Source organism: Podarcis vaucheri, assembly GCF_965113315.1.
Source record: "Podarcis vaucheri genome assembly, chromosome: 3".
Taxonomy (NCBI): Eukaryota; Metazoa; Chordata; class Lepidosauria; order Squamata; family Lacertidae; genus Podarcis; species Podarcis vaucheri.
In genome coordinates, this window is record NC_138761.1 from 60,833,060 (window position 1) to 60,852,186 (window position 19,127).

Here is a 19,127-nt window from a genome sequence, read left to right on the forward strand (position 1 = left end):
CAGAGCAGAATGGAAGCCTATAAAACACTCAGAGGGAGAATCCCAAAGGGAGTCCAGGGAGGTCCTCCTCCTCCCAGATAAAGGGTGTGCTAAGCGGCTGCCATAGTAAAGACAAAAATGTGAGGTGGGGGGGGAAGGGTTTTCTTCTTGGGGAGAATTCAGCTCTAAAATAGGTGGTGACTTTGGCATGAGTAATCATGGTCTCCAGTGGCTATCTCTGTGGAATCCTATTGTTGGACCCAGAACACCCTTGAGTCTTCAGGCAGGAGGCATTCAGGTTTAGAAAGGGAGGGGAGAAACACCACAGGGTAAAAGCCGTGAGGAACCCTTTACCACCACACCCTCATCCAAACCCTCATCAAAGAGACCTAGTTTAAAGGGCGGGAAGTCTCTGTTCAAGTTCCTGGCTGGTGCTCTTTGAGGAAACTTCGGTTGTGATGGGACCTTGCAAAATGCCCTTCTCTGCCCTCTTGGTGGCTTCTCTGCTGATGTCTTCAAGTGGGACCAACACTGGGGAGGGTGAGTTCTCTCAGGAGGAATCTACTTTGAAACAGTGACTAGATCTTCTGTGATATTATTGGTCCAATTATAAATTTACCTTTGTTTTATACCTGCACTTTACATGCATTTATCAAAATGTAGCTTTGAAAACATAGCTTGCAGCACACTTTGATGTTTCTATGCGTTGTGGCAAAGGTTCAGTATCTATCTTAACAGGTTTTTTTAAAATTACAAAGTCGCCTTTTCTATTGAATCAATGTTAGTAATAAGAATTGGCCTGGATTTGCACACCACCTTTGTGACAGTTAATAGATTTTAGAATAAATAATACACTGTTAAAGTACCTGGTCGGAAATTCCTGAAACTGCTTGCCTCAATGGGTAAGTATCACTTATTGAAATACGTTATTTAAAAGGTTAATATAAATTTGCTGGTTATAATAAACTACCATGTAAGGCTTGTGATTTTAGGCTACTACTGATGTCCCCAGTTTTAATAATAGTCTAAACTGAGAGAAAAAGTATCTGGGTGACTTTTTAAAATCCAGTTTTCCTGGTCTAAGGAATGCAAGCTTTCTTGAGGAGCAAGGATGAACCCTAAGAAACACAAATGCCAGCCCTCCATGTAAGCTGGGGGAAAGAGTGAGGGAGCAAAAAGTGGGAGGAGGGGCACAAATAAAAATGGAGGGAAGAAAGGAGGAGGGGAAATCCTCTGCAAGTAATCAGCTCAGACTTGTGGCAAGGGAGAAAATGAGATGGAGGGATTAGGGCGAAAACAAACACACAGCACTCTATAATGCTGCAAACTTTCCAGCACTGGCTTTGGTGCCTCTCACCATCACAAAGATTACCTTTGTGGGAATGTGACCGTGACAGACAAAAAATGATTCTCTAGTCTTGCATTCAAGGAGAGGACTCCTATGCCATTAACATTTGTGAAAGTTCAGAAGAGGGAACACAAGTTAGTCTGAGTTGTCTTTTGGGGGGCGGAAAGGTAGAATTGCTCCCTCCTGGAAAGCTATGAAGCAAATTCTGCAGGCTCCCTTCTAAGCAATTTATGTGAGATGAGCCAACTTGGCTGTTCCCATCTTTCAGTGTTTTAGACAGTAAGTGAGGTCAGAAAAGTTATTAAGGAGTTTGAACGCCAGGTGATAGAAATCCCTGGGTCCTTAGGATCCACTCTTTTCACTTTGTCCTTAATGCACTTTTCCTGCTTCTGTCCCATTTTGTACTCCTTGAAATTTCTATAGTTTGCCCTTCCTTTTTTGCCTAGAAACTAGAGATGCACATTTCCTGGTGATGGGTTAATTTTAGTATAGTACTCTAGAAGTTATTTTCTGCAAATCCTGCCACACAGTAAGTGCAGGTGGATGCTATAGAATCCCACCCACTGCAAAATAACAAATGGGAAAACTTTGCAAAGCTCGTTTAAAGCTAAAGACCAGACATGCATCAAGAATTCACTATCGCAGCTGAATTTTATACATGTCTACTGATGAGTCTTTGCTGTTTAATAGGGTTTATTCCCAGGTAAGAGAGTACAGGGTCGCAGTGTAGGTTTAGGGTTGGCATTGGGGGAAAGCAGGGTTCTTGTGCCTTTAAGAGCTGAATGGCAGCTAAAAATCAACAGGTTAAGCATTTTTTAGTATGGACATAGAATTGGGGAAAGCTTCACCTGCTGACATTCTCTGTCAGACATTTTTTGTTGTGTGTGGCAGAAGATTTATTTTTGGACCCTCCAATCCACCTGCAAAAGAGGTTACAAATTTGCATATGACACAAAGCATCTGTAAATGTTATGCAAATCTCTCTCCTCTTTTGCAAGTAGGACAAAGGGCCTAAACTCCACACAGTGGACTGGGTACAGAAAATTCTGTCGGAACCCCTGTGCCCCAATGCTTCAAGGGTGAAAGAGGCTACATCTATTGACATCCATGCTATCACACAACTGTTAAAGGTACATGAATCCTAAGATGAATTGTGCCTAGTCACTTTCCATCAGTACAGCACGGTCATGTTCAGAATAATTCTGCGCATGCTGTTGTTCAGGATTTTTGCTGGCACTCTCTTCCCTTCCCGTAAATTAACTGCTGCTTCTTGGCAGCTTTACAGACAGATTGGCAGCTGCAAAGCTCTAGCTTCTTTCAAGAAAACTCTGGGAACATGATAACAGGAGTAATTCTGATCCCATCATTTTACATGTGGACAAGTAGGGTAAATTCTTGAAAGCTGTCCCACCAGCCTTTGGGCATAAGTCCTCCAGATAAAGTTTGATAGTGAATAAAGAGACACAACAATATTTCCCCTGATCCTTGGATAAACAACAACATATTTTTCTTATACACCGGTAATTCATAGGGCTTCTTTATTACTGATTTTAGAATAACACAGGTGTCACTCCATTTAAAAAATCTACAGTTTCTGCTGAATCCATAAAATAGCCCACTCTGTTCTACATTTTACATTAAAAAACACTATAAATGTTTTAGAAATATTTTTATTAGAATATTTTCGTAGAATAGTTATTATTTAATCAGATTTTCCATATGTTTGTTCCATTTGTTCAACTTTTTATTTTGCATTATACATCTAAGACTGAAACCCTTTCTATGTCCAGGGCAGCTGTCTACCAGCTCCATCTGGTATGCAGGCTAAGACCCTACCTGCCCGCAGACTGTCTCACCAGAGTGGTGCATGCTCTAGTTATCTCTCGCTTGGACTACTGCAGTGTGCTCTACAAGGGGCTGCCTTTGAAGGTGACTCTCAAATTACAACTAATCCAGAATGCAGCAGCTAGACCGGTGACTGGGAGTGGCCACCAAGACTATATAACACCAGTCCTAAAGGATCTTCAGTGGCCCCCACTATGTTTCCGAGCACAATTCAAAGTGTTGGTGCTGACCTTTAAAGCCCTAAACGGTCTCGGCCCAGACACTGAGGTCCTCCTCTGAGGGTCTTTTGCTGGTTCCCTCACTGTTAAAAGTGAAGTTATAGGGAACCATTAGACAGAGGGCCTTCTCAGTAGTGGTGCCCTCCCTGCGGAACATCCTCCCTTCAGATGTCAAGGAGATAAAGAATTACACAACTTTTAGAAGACATCTAAAGGCAGCCCTGTTTCAGGAGGTTTTTTATGCTTGATGTTTTTATTATGTTTTTAGATATGCTATAAGCTGCCCAGAGTGGCTTGGGGAACACAGCCAGATTGGCAGGGTATAAATAATAAAATTAGTAGTAGCAGCAGCAGTATATTGTAAACCACTCTGTAAACTGCATTGTAGACCACTTACTAATTCAGGGATAGATCAGTTCAGTGTTCTTTCATTGTAACATCAGTTCTAGACTACAGCTCAAATTTATTTTCAGGATTCCAAAAACAAACAAACAAAACCTGAGATAGTAATAATAGTTTAGGGGTTTGGGCAGGGGGTATTTTCCATCCCTTCCCCTCCCTCTGAGGCCTCATTTGCTAACCTCATTTTCCAGCTGATAGAAATATGACAATCTAGATTAATCATTCATCTTTGAAAACAATTTTGTGCTAAGATTAGGCTTTCAATACACACTGATCAACCACTGAAAGCAATGTGCTAATTCACCTTCCATTTTAGCCACCCAAAGGCTAACAATTCTTTCCTGAATGTAAATTATATTTCTTTCAAGCCAATAACCTCTGTGACATTTCAGCAGACCATTAGTAAGTAAGGACCTTCAATGGAACCTGCTCTGTGATGCTTCAAGAATCAATCAGCCAAAAGCTCTGTTAACATTATTTGAGTCTGATAAATATACAATTTCTGAAAGGCCAAAGTTAATTAGTGTTCTGAAGATACTTCCATTGCATCCAAAAACAAATGTGTTTTATGAAAAGCCCTGCAGCTGATTTGACCTGGAATACAGAAACGGGATTTGCTATCAAGATAGCCCAACACAAGTAGACTCTCGACTCTATAGTGACCTAAACACTTAAGGCAGTGACTCATACAGCAAATTATTGAGGAAACACTAGTCTCCCATTATCTTCTTCATCTTCTTTGGTGATCACTCGTAGCTGAGTAAGATTTTAACAATGAGTCCGTAAGTGACTGTGGAGGCCAATTCTGGATCCACACATCCTTCCACAGTGGGGACATTGGTTTCTGGGTGGGAGCTGATCACGATGTGGATTCGCCAAGCGTGCCTTCTTCTTAGCATGTTTCTCCCTTGCGTCCTGAGTTTGAGTGCCTTCAAAGCCCATGACACCTTTGGTAAAAGCTGATCTCCAATTGGAGCAGTCGCAGGCAAGTTTCCCAATTGTTGGTGTTTATACTACATTTTCTTAGATTTGCCTTGAGGCAGTCTATAAACTTCTTTTGTTGACCAGCAGCATTACGCTTTCCATTTTTAAGTTTGGAATAGAGTAGTTGCTTTGGAAGATGATCATCAGGCATCCGCACAACATGACCAGTCCAACAAAGTTGTTGTTGAAGAATCATTGCTTCAACACTGGTGATCTTTGCTTCTTCCAGTACACTGGTATTAGTTCACCTGTCTTCCCAAATGATGTGTAAATTTTTTCGGAGACATCACTGATGGAATCTTTCGAGGAGTTGGAGGTGGCGTTTATAAGTGGTCCATGATTCACAAACCTACAGTAAGGTTGGTAGTATAATAGCTTTGTAAACAAGCATTTTGGTTTCCCTGCAAATGTCCCAGTCCTCAAACACTCTGCACTTCAATTGGGAGAAAGCTCACACTGCTCAGGCAATGCTGGATTTTGGCATCAATGTCAGTCCTTGTGGAAAGATAACTGCCCAGGTAGGAGAAGTGATCAACACTTTCCAACATTACACCATTGAGTTGGATTTAATCTGATGTTGCCACTTATTGGAGATGTGGAAGACATGGCCCCATATTGACTCATATCTACAAAGAGATTGACCAGAAAATCAATAGAATGGGACTCAACAAAACTAGCTATCTTCAAAAAGCTCAATAAAACTAGAAAATAGCTTACTCCCCCTCACATTTGTAAACTCTGTAATGATCCTCATAATCAGGAACGCAACAGGTTCCTCCTTTAAAACCACTCTCTTCAGATCCCTCAACCCACCTGTGAAAGAGAGTTTGGGAAGCCATGTTTTCCAGCAGCTCTTGCATCATAGAGGCTGCTGTTGAGTTCTAGGCATCAGGGGAGCTGTGAAATGTAATTACCCCAAGTGTCTTGAGTCCACACCCTGGAGGACTCTGGTTTACAAGCTCTTTTGTGTTTTTTACTCAGCTGTTGGAGCACTGTATGTGCCAGGGAGAGAGGCAAGCCTTACTCAGATCCATCACGAGCTCTTGCTGGGGTCAAACTACTGCCAAGTGAGTTTGGGGGAAGGAAAGGGATGGTAAGAAGGGAGGGAAGACTGACTGACAGCTCTGGCAGGCTGTCCTACAATATAAGTCAGGCTCAAATGCGGAAGGATCCAAGTCTGGGGAAACTCCAGTTTGCCTCCATCACAAGCAGGAATATGATTTCCCATCATAGACATCAAAACCTATTGAACTGCTCCTGCAGATGGAATAGCTTTCACCCACAATATTCCTGTATCTTATAGCAAGGCAAGAATTCTGTCACTACACCTGCCAAAAAAAACCAAGCTTGGATAAGCAGCAACAACTGGTATCCTCAGTGAAGAAACAGGCACTGTAGCTGTTCCACAGCTGGGACAATCTGGTCTAATCCTAGATACCATTAAACTAGTTTAGCATTTCAGCTATACTGAAGAATACACAATAAAACTGAAGACACGAGGCGATATCTTTATTGCAGTGGGTCATAAGACTGGGCTATACAGAAGTGTTTGCTTTCCCAGAATAGTAGTAATTATTGTAAGAATTGGACATGAGTGACTGACAATGTTTGCAACTGGGTAATAAGGCCCCACATTACAAGTAGGGCTATGCCATTTTTTGATATTGCTAAGAAACCGGTACTCTGCTAGGGAAAAACTGGTCATGCACACGTGAGTTCTGAACTGCAGCCAGTGCATCTGATTTGGGCTTTAAATTTGGTAAGAATCCCAAAGAGAGCCAGTGTGGTGTAGTGGTTAAGAGTGGTGGACTCGTAATCTGGTGAACCGGGTTCGCGTCCCCGCTCCTCCACATGCAGCTGCTGGGTGACCTTGGGCTAGTCACACTTCTCTGAAGTCTCTCAGCCTCACTCACCTCACAAAGTGTTTGTTGTGGGGGAGGAAGGGAAAGGAGAATGTTAGCTGCTTTGAGACTCCTTAGGGTAGTAATAAAGCGGGATATCAAATCCAAACTCTCCCTCTTCTTCAAGTGTTCTGGGAAGCCACAGAATTCACTGATATTCACTAACCTGTATTCTAGAATGTATCCCAAGAATAATATTTCCTTTGGAATTTCACCTTTCCTTTTCAGCAATCCAGATTCAAACTCTGTACATACACACATGCAGATTACACACACACACACACACACACACACACACACACACACACACACCAGAAATCTGGGACTTTTCCTCCCATTCTTTCCCCTTTAACAAGCAGTGTTTTTACATACAGACCCAGAAATCAACGAGACCATCATATGTACTAAGGACCTGATTGAAGTAGAAATTCCGAGTGCATTCTTCCTGTCAAAGAACCCTCCAATATTAGTAAGTACTGTGATTTTAAAATTTTAATTAATAGCCCATTTCGTTGCCTCTAGTTTCTAGAACTGTAGCATAAGGGAACATTATTTATCCAGATCTTATCTGTAGAGATCTTCCGCTATCTTCATCGTCATATGCTTTATATACTAATTTCTGGGAGATGCCAGCCAGACGATGATAAAATGTGAGCTGGTACATTGCAGACTACAGCACATCAAAATATTAGGGAAATGCCAGGCCTTTCTTAGTGCCTTCAACCATGAAATATTTTAGCTGTACTCAGAAAATTCAGAGGAAGGGCCTTTTGAAAGAGGGGTAGATTTTTCTCACGCTGCTGCTTTCTCTGTGTCCAGCTCCTAATGGGATCATAGGCTACATCACATGAATGGATTTTCACTCCCCCCAAAATTGTTACTATCACATGATAGAATGTTCCTGTCGATAGAAGGCAGGTTGGCACTTGGTAAGATTGTAACTTGATGACTGAGTCCCAGAAGGCAAATGAGGCATTTTTCATGCAATAATGCCATGCTGCCAAGTGAAATGACAGGTGTCAGGACCAAGGATATGCTGATTAGCTGGTGCAACTGTAAATATAATTTAAAATTGTGTTGAGAATTATATTGTAAAATTAAAAGGAAAAAGAAAGGTTTTTCCTTTGCAGGTCTCTGATTTACACCTTAATGACCCAGCATGTCATGGTACTCAAGTAGGAAACCTCTACATATTCAGCATTAAGACCAACTTCACAGACTGTGGAACACGAATGGTAATATGCAAAAGATGTTGCTGTAGTCTTATGACTTTTTACATACCTTCTCTGTACACCGCATTTATCCTCTTGTATCCTGCTTATTTAGTATATGAAAGAACAGCTTTTGAAGAATGACAGAATCTCACACAAATTAAATTCTATATGGAACTAAATAATCATCTGCTTTGTCTCTATTCATAATGTAAACCACAAAAACATCATTCCTGCCTTTTAGAAACTGATTGAGAGTAGCCAAAATACCAAGAACCAGATTAACATGTGAATCATTCAGAGGTGGCATAGATTTATATGCAGCTTTCAGCAGTTCTCAACCTGTGGGTCCCCAGATGTTGTTGGACTACAACTCCCATCATCCCTGAGCTCTGGACTTGCTAGCTAGGGGTGATGGAAGTTGTAGTTCAACAACATCTGGGGACCCACAGGTTGAGAAAGGCTACAACTTGATTGTGTTTGTGGAAGTGTGTGTGTGGTGTTGTTTTTTATGTATTCTGTTTCTTACATGTCCTTCATGATAAGGTCCCAGGGCAGGTTACAGCAATTTAAACATACAATATTAAAACAGTTCAGAAGTTCCATGATACTATTGGATTCTATTATTTTAAGCAAAAAAACATTGGTTAAACATTGGTCACTTTCAGACCATACATTAAAAGACACGACTTCCCTCAAATAACCCTGGGATCTGTAGTTTCCTAAGGATGCTGGAAAGTAGCTCTGTAAGGGCTAAACTAGAGGTCTCAAGATTCTTTGGGTGAAGCCATGTGTTTTAAATGTGCCTTAAAATATATTATGTGGATGTGGCCATTCTAGGGTGGCAGAAACTATACCAATACTCAAAATCCCCCAAGTGCATTTGTGACTTATTGCAGTATTTCACTACACATCTGGGTTCAAGGACAGAAGCAGTCTGTAGAGGTCTCTAGTGCCTCTCCTGTCTCCCTGCCCAGTAAGAATATGCTATTACTTGTGTGATCCTTAATCTCTTTCTTTGAACTGGGAGAGCAGAATGGCTAAGAACTGACCTGGGTCTGGGGCTCTGCTCAATGGACCTTTGATAAGACATCAGTGAGGATCTTCCTTTCCTTACTGGGTGCTCTAGTTCAGGCATAGGCAAACTCGGCTCTCCAGATGTTTTGGGACTACAGTTCCCATCAACCTTGACCTCTGGTCCTGTTAGCTAGGGATCATGGGAGTTGTAGTCCCAAAACATCTGGAGGGCCTTGTTTGCCTATGCCTGCTCTAGTTGGTTAAGGAGCAAAGCTTCCAAGTCTGGAAGCACAGCTTCAGGGCAACCTTCAGTTCCCACTGCCACTACATTATTATTTTCCTATCAACTTAAGTTTTGGGACTTACTGGAATATTTTTGTGTTTTATTAACTTGCAGGATTCCGATGGTGCACATATTATTTTCATCAACACCATACAGAACCACCTCTCTGATATAATCACAAGAACTTTTATCAATATCACATTTGCCTGCCGATATCCTATTAATTATATGGTACAGCAACCTAATGGAGAAAATAAAATCAGTGTTGATATCAGGTAAGCCTGTTACCCTTGTTGTTTTCTGTATACAGTGGTACCTCGGGTTAAGTACTTAATTCGTTCCGGAGGTCCGTACTTAACCTGAAACTGTTCTTAACCTGAAGTACCACTTTAGCTAATGGGGCCTCCTCCTGCTGCTGTGCCGCCAGAGCACAAATTCTGTTCTCATCCTGAAGCAAAGTTCTTAACCTAAAGCACTATTTCTGGGTTAGCGGAGTCTGTAACCTGAAGTGTATGTATCCTGAAGCGTATGTAACCCGATGTACCACTGTACCAATATTGTGCCTGGATTAGAAATAGACAAATCTGTAAATTATGATTTCTCATTTTTCCAATTCAGTTATCACCATTTCCAAATTAGTTTGTGATTTATTTATTTTTAAATCCACATGCACACATTTTGGTACACCATTTCCCCTGATATATGCATTTTTGCAAGCAATGTTCCCTAACATGATACATTTTTGTATCCCCCCCCCCCCACAAATGCAAGCATTTTTGTGTGCACTTTTCCATAACATGCAGTCTTTGGGCATGCTTTTTTGATTGCATAACTGCACTGTAATGTTTGGAGAAGTGTGGATTTTGAACAGGGGCTGCATTTTGGTTCACATATTGTTTTGGGAAGTGCAAATTACATATGTTCACATTTAAATACAAACTGAACTCATTTCGTCCTCCACCCCAAATCTGGATTAAAGTCACTTGAGAAGTATGCAGACAATATTGGGTTAATCACTGCACTAAGCTAGCTGCGTAAAAAGTGTGCTCTGTTGAAGTTCCTTGAGACGAGTGGGACTCTCTTGCTTAGAGCTCTTACCGTGTTTTCCATAGCATAGCTTCTGTGTATGAAAGGCAGGCATGCATCTAGTTATTGTTGTATCACCATACTTGGGAAACTTTCACCGGCTGAAAGCTTCTTCCTGTCATGCAGCTGGTCCAAGTCACAGGAGCTTGCCAAGTTGCAAATTTACTTAAAAGGGTATCATCACCACTGGCTACTAGAGCTGCTCCATTCCTTGCAACCTGATCCTGGGCATTTGTGTATAATACTGAAGTACCAGCATAAGAGCTCTGCAATGCCAGTGTTGTAATTTTCATAGCTGCCCCAGGCCTGACCATTAGGCTTCCCTAGTAAATCATGCACACGTGTGTGGTGTGTGTATAATGATAAATTATCATGGAAATTGTGTCATTTCAGCATCTCCATCATATCTATTTGTCTTTGTTTGTGACAGGACCATCACACTAAATACAGAAGATGGAAATTTCTCTGTATCCATGATGCTGTACAAAGACCGGCATTTTGAAGACATGTGGACTACCATTCCCTTTCTGACTCTAGAGGACAACATATTTGTCAAAGTGAAAATGGTACCTGGGGTTATTGAGTCCCTGATGAATCTGAGAGTTGAGGTGATGGGTAGATAAGCAAAGGCAAGACAGCTTCATCCCACCAGGCACAAGCCAAGATACATTGAGGGGGGGGGGAGCAAAAGCAACACAAATCTGAGAACATTTTTGAATGTTACTATTTACTTGTGACTTACTTTATTATCATCCATTTGCAGAGTGTGGTTGGGAGAAGATAATAAAATACATAATTTTTTTAAAACAGAGAATGAATTTCCTATCAAACATACGGTTTCAGACAGATAGGCCAGTGGGAATAGGGATATCAGCAGCATTAGGGCTGAGAGCTAACAATATCCAAATCAGAGAATCTACATTCACCCATAGGCCTCAGCCTTACTGTTCATGGATAAATCCTAACCAGGGGCCTGGGGAGGGATGAAGCAGCAGATCTACCCTACTGTTCTAGCACCAGCTAAGGGTGAAGGGTAGAAGACTCTCCATTTTTTGCCAGGAAATGGTATAACTCAGGGGCCCGAAATAAGGCCCCTCAGGGGACATCTGAGGAATTGGATCCAGGAGAACTAAAATTGTTGGCATCCACCCCTACTCCAAAATGTCCTGATTTGGAGCTTACCATTTGCCACTGCTGGTGGGAGAAGCCAGCAGAGACAAACCTATACCCCACCCTAACACCACTCCCTAACACTGCTCATCCACCAACCTTGTAGGTGGGGTAGGTACTCTTTGTCTGTGCATGTATTTGGAGGTGGGGAATACAGAAGAGAAAATTGCTTGCAATAATCTGTATCTCTAGGAGAAAGGTGTACTAAAATACTGGTGGATTTTTGCAAGGACTAAAAAAATTTTTTTTTTTCAAACTGATGCAGAACTGATATGCCAAGCTGAACTGAAGTCTGGAAAAATAGGAAACAGAGAGAACCCAAAATTGACAGCTTTGTCTAGCCCTAGTGACAGCTGCCTTCTATTTGTACCCAGCATCTAGTTGTCACGATTTCTTGTTAGCTATCATGGCTGACAGTCATTGTTAGGCTCATCCTCCGTGTACCTATCTAGTCCTTTTGAAAGTTACTGACTTAAGAAACAAGAACCCTGTTTATGTTCTGTCTCTGCATTTGGCAGGTCCCAGGCAACTTAATCATTAGGCTTCAAAACTGCTGGTCTACCCCAACGAAGGATCCTGTTCATGCTGTCCAGTATTCTTTTATCAGAGACAGGTTCGTATCCCGCTTTGGTAAAATGGACAACTCATTCTGAAAACATATTGGGCTGAGCTTTCCATTTCATTTAAAAAACAAAGCAAAGTGACTGCTGTGAAGGGGAGGCTGACCAGATGAAGTCAAAGATGTGCTTCAAGAGTTGAGTGTAGGTATTATCAGCATCAGACTCATTGATCTCATTGTTGTTGAGTATACTAGAATACATTCTGAGGGAGACTGTAATGAGAATGCTAGTAATAGCAAAAGGTTGCTTGGGTGAATGGTGCTGAATTTGACCTCTCCCCCTTACTGTTTCCTCTTCTCTTAAGCAAATGAGCCAGAGGCTTATTTTTCACAAATAGCAGGTGCCTTTGCATCTTTGTGCAGGCCCATCTCTCTTTATGTAACAAGTACATGTTTGTCCATATGTGCCTGTACCTCTAAAGCTGTACATGTAAACAGTATGATTTGAGTAAATCAGCCTTGAACAATGGCAGAATCCATAGCTTCAATGGTAACCCCAAGTACCTTGGCATAGAAGGTTTTTCAGACTTGTGAGGAGCAGGGAACCATTGGTCACATTGAAAGGGCTGGTAAAATGGAAAAAAATGCCCAATATAGACCTCTTTGATGCAAGAAATGCTCACAGTTGAAAAAGCACTCTAATAGTAGTATACTTTTGAGTCAAGTACTTTGCACCAAGACTGAGTTTCTTCTAGGTAGTCTATCCATAATGTGTGTATTCATTTTTTGCAGAGATGCCAGCTTTTGATGTAATCATATATTTTTGGTTTTGTTCCTGCATAGCTGCCCACAATTTGTAAAAGATGAAACCCTATCAGTAATAACAAATGGAGAAGGCGAAGAAGCACTCTTCAGGATCCAAATGTTCAAATTTGTTGGCATCGCATACAACCATGTTTTCTTACACTGCACAGTTCAGATTTGTCATGGCACAACAGCTGCTTGCAAACCAGTAAGTTGATTTTTTTACAGGAAATTTTCACATTCAAAATTTGAATTAAAACTTTGCATTTTTGCACTCAAAGTTGAGGCTATTTTTGTTCTGGTGTGTTACTGTAAAAGGGAATGAAAAGAAAATGCTAAAGATGGTATTTCCTTCTAGCAGCTGGACTCTGAATGGAAGGGAGCCTGGCTGGGGGGAAATGATTGGGGAGACAAGCTGTGAGGCAAAAAGAAGCACACAAGATGTTTCAATAGGAGCCCTTGTCTGCACATCGCTATTGAAGCCCCCTCATTGGTCCTTCAGAGTCAAGTATTTTCTGTTGTACTGTTCCACTTCAATCCATGTGTTTCTGGAGTGTGTCACACATGAATATTCATCACATATCACTTCATCATTTTGTGGAAACTTTAAGAAATGAACGAGCTATCAGAGTACAGTACTCCGAATGGAAAAGTCATCTTGAGATTAGAGTTAACTGTAGGAATGCTTCAAGAAAAATATGTTAATGTGTGCATTTAACAGATCCTGATTTGTCAAAGCTAAGAAACTGAAAGGTTTTTGCAGCCGCCAATGAAGGAGAATCCTTAAAAAAAAACAACAAAAAAAAAACTGACTGAACAATTGATTATCAGAAGCACTGGAGCTCATTTTTGTTTGTTTGTTTGTTTATCTTCCTCTGTGCTTTTTCCCTCTTGCTACCAGAGCTATCACTGCAGATAAAACTATCATTTCATAGCTTTAATTGCAGCCAGCTCATACAGCTACAGGTTATCAAATAATGAGCATGGGTGTATGACTCATCCAGTCTCTTTCCATCAGAGCTGGAATGATCCAATCAATATCCAGCATCACCATTTATTAAGGCAGAACTGGAAGCTGCCTGGGTTTGTCTTCCTGACCCAGAGTCTGTGACATGGGAAGATCAGAACGGTTTCTGGAGTTGAGACAGAGAAGAGGTGGTGGAGGAATTCCTGTAATCTGGCATACAAGGATTGTTGTGGCTTCCTCCCCTTCCTAATTTGGAAGGTTACAACAGAGCATGCAATTGTCAGTGGGAAGTTTGGGGTTGGGTGGAGAAGGGCTAAGGACGATAGTGTATGTACTGCTTTTACAGATACCTGAATCACAGCCTTTCAAACACACAATGCAGTGTCATAGGAACATATCTGAAAAAGTACTTAGTACCAATTGCAGTATAACTAGGTGACCTTTACTGGCAGTCAACTAGCAAATTATTTCTGCAATTAAAGCAGGGCTTTTTAACAGATGCAGTATAATATCCTGTTTCACAATGACACTGTTCCTTAAAAATGTTTGTATCTGAATCATCAACTGGTAGGTAACTGAATAGTATCCTTGTGAATTATTTTAGAAAATAGATGCTTCTACCTTAGTAGCAATTGTCATGGTTCTGAAAAAACTCCAGAGAAGAATTTATTTTCCTAGTGCTATAATGAAAATGTCACTACACTTGTATACTGAGCAAGGGCAAAATGAAAAAGTCAGTGTGACGTTTTGGATAGAGACAGTTATAATATCAGAGGCTAGCACTAGATGGCTTATAAAACAGTTCAGACCAATAACAACAGTGACTCTTATGCAAACAAGCCCCATTCAGTTAAATTTAAGAGTCTACAGTGTATGTAGAATGAGAACTTTCTACAGAGTAGTAGTGTAGAGTTCCAAAATATTGAGTCATGTGGATCATAGGGAGTTTTCTCGTTAGTTCACTATGCGACTTATTACTTGCTTGCTCATAAGAGATGCATAAAAAAAGGAGACACTACATCTCAAATTTCTACATAACATAAAAGGAAGAAATGCTGTTCTGCTATTCCTTCTGGTTTCCATGTTGAGCAGTATCTTCTGCAGTAAACCTTCAGTTCATCCACACACACACCTTTCTCTCTCTCACACACGTGCACACACAATGCTTAACTTCCTCTAGTCATACCCATTGCCATCTTCTTCCTACTTCCCTTTGGGGATGGGCTATAGCTCATAGTTAGAACATATGTTCTGCATGCAAAAGGTCCCAGGTTCAATCTCTGGTACCTCAAGTTAGGACTGGGAAAGACTTCTGCCTAATACCCTGGAAAGCCACTGTCACTCAGTGTAGGGAGTACAGAGCTAGATGGGCCAATAGTCTGACTTGGTATATATACGTAAGGTTGCTACCTATGTTGCTATGATGGATAGATTGCAAGAGATTGGTGGGTTACGCATCTTTAGCATTCTAATAGTCTGACATGGTGTGTTAAGCAACTTTATGACTGAACATTCATACATGTCCCTGCATATCACCCTTCAGTACTTGAGTTGGAAAACTTTGGCAATGCACTTATTAGTTTGTTAGACACCCTAAATTCCTGGCTCCAGTAGGTGTTAATCAAGCTGCCTGCATCCAGCAAGGGTTAAAATCTAAGCCAGGCCAGCCTCCTGATGTAGTAACTGGCTGGGAGATTAAGAAAGCAAAAGGAAGGTAATAGCCCATTCAGAAAACTATGGAGAAGGGCCAGAAGGCAACTCCAACTCCTAAATAAATAGTGAGAAGGCAAAGGTAGAGTTGGAAGTAGAGTCTTTAGAGTTGGCTGTGACATGACCAAGGGGGGGAAGTTAGAGAGCTACAGCTGATATTGATGACATCCGAGGCTGTGGCTATGGGAGAAACAAGAATATTTTGGGGTGTTAATGTTGTAGAGACTGGGGTGGCATGTAAAAATACCTTTCATTCTGACTGGCACATTATTTTCTAAGTAGCCTTTTACCTAACCAAATGGGTTTACTTGTAATCCTAGGGTTTCTTATTGTGCACAACAGTACTTTGATAATCACTTTAGGCTCACACATATTTACTAGTTTGCGTTTTTTCTAGAACTGCACAGATGACAGTCTGACCAGAACTAAAAGAGAAGTCCCACCCTTTTCTAGTCACATGGTATCTTATGGCCCTATAAAGCGAAAGGTGGCAGATAATGAAGAGACTAATGTTGGTAAGTGGCTAAAAAAGTGCATGCCTTAAAATATAAATCTTCAATAGAGTTACAGAGAACAATAGTGGTTCTCTTTTGCAGCATATAGATGTCCAATCTAGTAGAATAAAGATAATGGATGGAATTCAGCATCTTGCTTGGTGAATATCCTCCCTAAACAATCATTTCAGCTTACCAGACAGAACCACCCACATTCTCGCCCCCGTGTACTATTCTGGGGGGATGTGGGGAGGAGATGGGGGAAACCCTTATTGAGTAAGCAGAAATCTTTGTGCAAAAATTGAAAAACATCAATTAAGCAACATCAATTAAAAATCCTAAGGTTAATAATATAAGAAGTGGTTCATCCTCCATTCCCAGAAGAATGACTTTAAACACATTGAGAACTCACCTAAGTGACTGGCCAGTAAATGTGTATGTCTGCAAGTTCCATATTCAACATCTCCAGGGAAGGAGAGTCAGCAAAGACCTCAGCCTGTGATCCTGAAGAGCCATTTCTAGTCAGAGTAGACAATACACTGGGCTAGATGGACCAATGATAAGCACAGTGCAACTTCATGCATTTGTAGCAAACATCTCAGATCAGGATATTCCCCTCTTGCTGCCATCTGGTGCAGGTGAAATCCACGTTGCTGCTCTGTTTAAAGCAGCATGCAAATGCAATTCCAAGTTTTATAATGGTTAACATTATTTCACACATTAGATTTGGTGCGAAAGTATTCACTTTTCTGGAAATCATTCTGCTTTCTTTCAGACAGAGGAAAACTTCTACCAGTAGACATTTTGATCCTTAGTGGAATTCTGATGGCTGTACTGGTGACAACTGTAATTTTTGGGAACCTTTTTCTTCAGTCACAGAGGTCCCACCCTACTATGCAAGCACAACTAACAATGTCCCGTTTTCTCAACTCTGAAGTACCATCATGATTAACTGTTCCCATATATTTACATATTCTATAGAAATCTACTGATACTTTTATCTAGCTACAAGTAAAGATTACCCAAAGTAGGTAAATAATAAATGTAAGTGAACCTACAATTTGAAGACCACTCCAGATGTGAACTGTGTTCTCAACTTCTCATGCACAACAAATGCCCTGAAGATTGTATATATGGGTACATTTTCCTATGTTCATGCATGTTCTGATGGAATGCTTCTCAGTATAATCGCTGGGTGAGTGTGCATGACCATGGATGAGTGTGTGCTCACTATACTTGATGAGCTGGATGCTGACTGCATATTTTTTTTCCTTCAGAAAAGTGTTATCCACGTAAGAAAAATTTCATGTTTGTATAGCCATTCCTCCATTACATACGTTAGATACATGTCTCTCAGGAAAAACATTTATTTTCTGAGATTTCTCTCCCCCCCCCATGGAAGCAATCAACAAGTCAGCTGTCATTTCATTTTTAATGCATGACACCATAATCCTAAATGTTATAGGTATGATCTGCTGCTCACTCAGATGAAAACTACAGCTTTCCTACTGTTTGCTATAAAATGGCTTATGTTGTTATTAATTGCTATCAATTGTCCTCAATAAGCAAAACATTATTTAATAGCAGAAACTAGTGAAATTGTGTGACCCATCTTCCCTTTACTCCTTTCCCCGCTCTGTGCTGCATCCAAGAGTTATGGAACAATTCTGCAAGTGCAGTACTTGCTAATTTTATGAATTGTTAAGATTGGTCTGAGCTACTTAAGAGAAAGATAATAGAATTGTTTCTAAATAAACACTGATCTACTGCTAAAAGGTTTGTAATGCTGAATGAAACAATCACTCAGACCTTATTTCCCTGACTACAATATTTATCACAACCTCCAGAAAGGTAGCCATGCCCCTTCTGTAGCAGCAAAAACAACAAAAAGAGGTGAAGATAAACTGTTAACATCTTACTGTGACAACTACAGCAGCATGCTTAGTACACTCATTCATATAAACCCACTATTTTCTCAAGTCCAAGTTGATGCTACAAAGAATACCTTTATCAAGAATTTAGCTAAGCAGGATGTAAGCACAACACAGACGAAATTGTTCTGGATTCTCCTGTCCACAGGTTCCAGGAGAAATGGATCCCTTCAGTAGTAAAAGGGGTATGCCCCTTTGTCCTGAAAAGAGGTTGGGTGTGTGCATGCTTTGATCCCAGTTCTGTCTCCACAGCCCTTGTGATGGCAGTGAGCTCCAGCCATCTTTACCACCCATCTTCAAGATGCCAAGGAGAAGGGGATTGGGCTTTATCAGCACAATACATTTCTTTATAGCTCAACAAGTCATCATGCAACTATAATTCACAGCAGCCATTCCATCAGACTCCAGGGGTCTGCTGAAAGACCAGCAACGTTTGGCTCTTCTTGAAATTCTTCTATTCCAGCTGGTCATTACAAGAACTCTGCATTTAAGAAACAGTGCTTGAGTTTTCTTTTTTCTAACTCCCTCTCAAGTTCTTTTCTTTTTGGGATATAAATTATTTAAATAAATAAATAACCTGTGGACCTCCAGACGTTGTTGGACTCCAACTACCATCAGCCCCAGCCAGCATGGCCAATTGTCAGATATGATATCCAGAGGACCACCCTTGTTTTATAGGTTCCCTAATGCAACATATATTCTCATAAGGTGCTGGCAAATGGGTGAAACAGATTATTATCTAATAATAACCGGTACTTTAATATAATAAATATCATAATCCTAACAGAATACTTTACTCAGTCACATAAAAACCCAGCTGCGCATATTTGCAAATGAAATTTGGCATCTTCTGGGAATAAAGAAAAATCTCATTTATTTGAGGAACATTTGCTCAACTGCAAATAGTAACTAGAAGAAGTAGTAGTAGCAATTCTACAGAAGGAATACAAATGCAGATAGAAGAATACCAACAGAAAATATGGAGGAACATACCCTCAGACCGTAATAGCTAAATTAGCTAATGCCCCAGACATTTTGACAATTGGCACACACAAAACATGCACAAATTAGTTTTGCTTCCAAGTAACATGAAGGAATTTGAACATCTTTTTTTGTGCGACTGTGATCCACATCCAAGCCCAGCAAGGCCAAAAGCCTCTCATGTCCAGGGACATATCTTTGCCAGTTTTGGATATGATTACTGTACTGTATTTCAAA

General features: G+C 40.7%; 1 protein-coding gene across 1 annotated transcript; it reads left to right on the top strand.

The window, feature by feature from the left end:
- The first annotated feature begins 399 nt into the window (after window positions 1–399).
- LOC309528496 (pancreatic secretory granule membrane major glycoprotein GP2-like) lies at window positions 400–18,714 on the top strand. Its single transcript, XM_082215989.1, has 9 exons — window positions 400–519; window positions 7,052–7,146; window positions 7,808–7,912; window positions 9,303–9,463; window positions 10,705–10,840; window positions 11,963–12,057; window positions 12,847–13,015; window positions 15,882–15,999; window positions 16,754–18,714. Exons 1-9 carry the CDS (start codon window positions 438–440, stop codon window positions 16,924–16,926), a joined length of 1,134 nt encoding a protein of 377 aa, XP_082072115.1. The 5' UTR covers window positions 400–437; the 3' UTR covers window positions 16,927–18,714.
- Window positions 18,715–19,127: the final 413 nt, after the last annotated feature.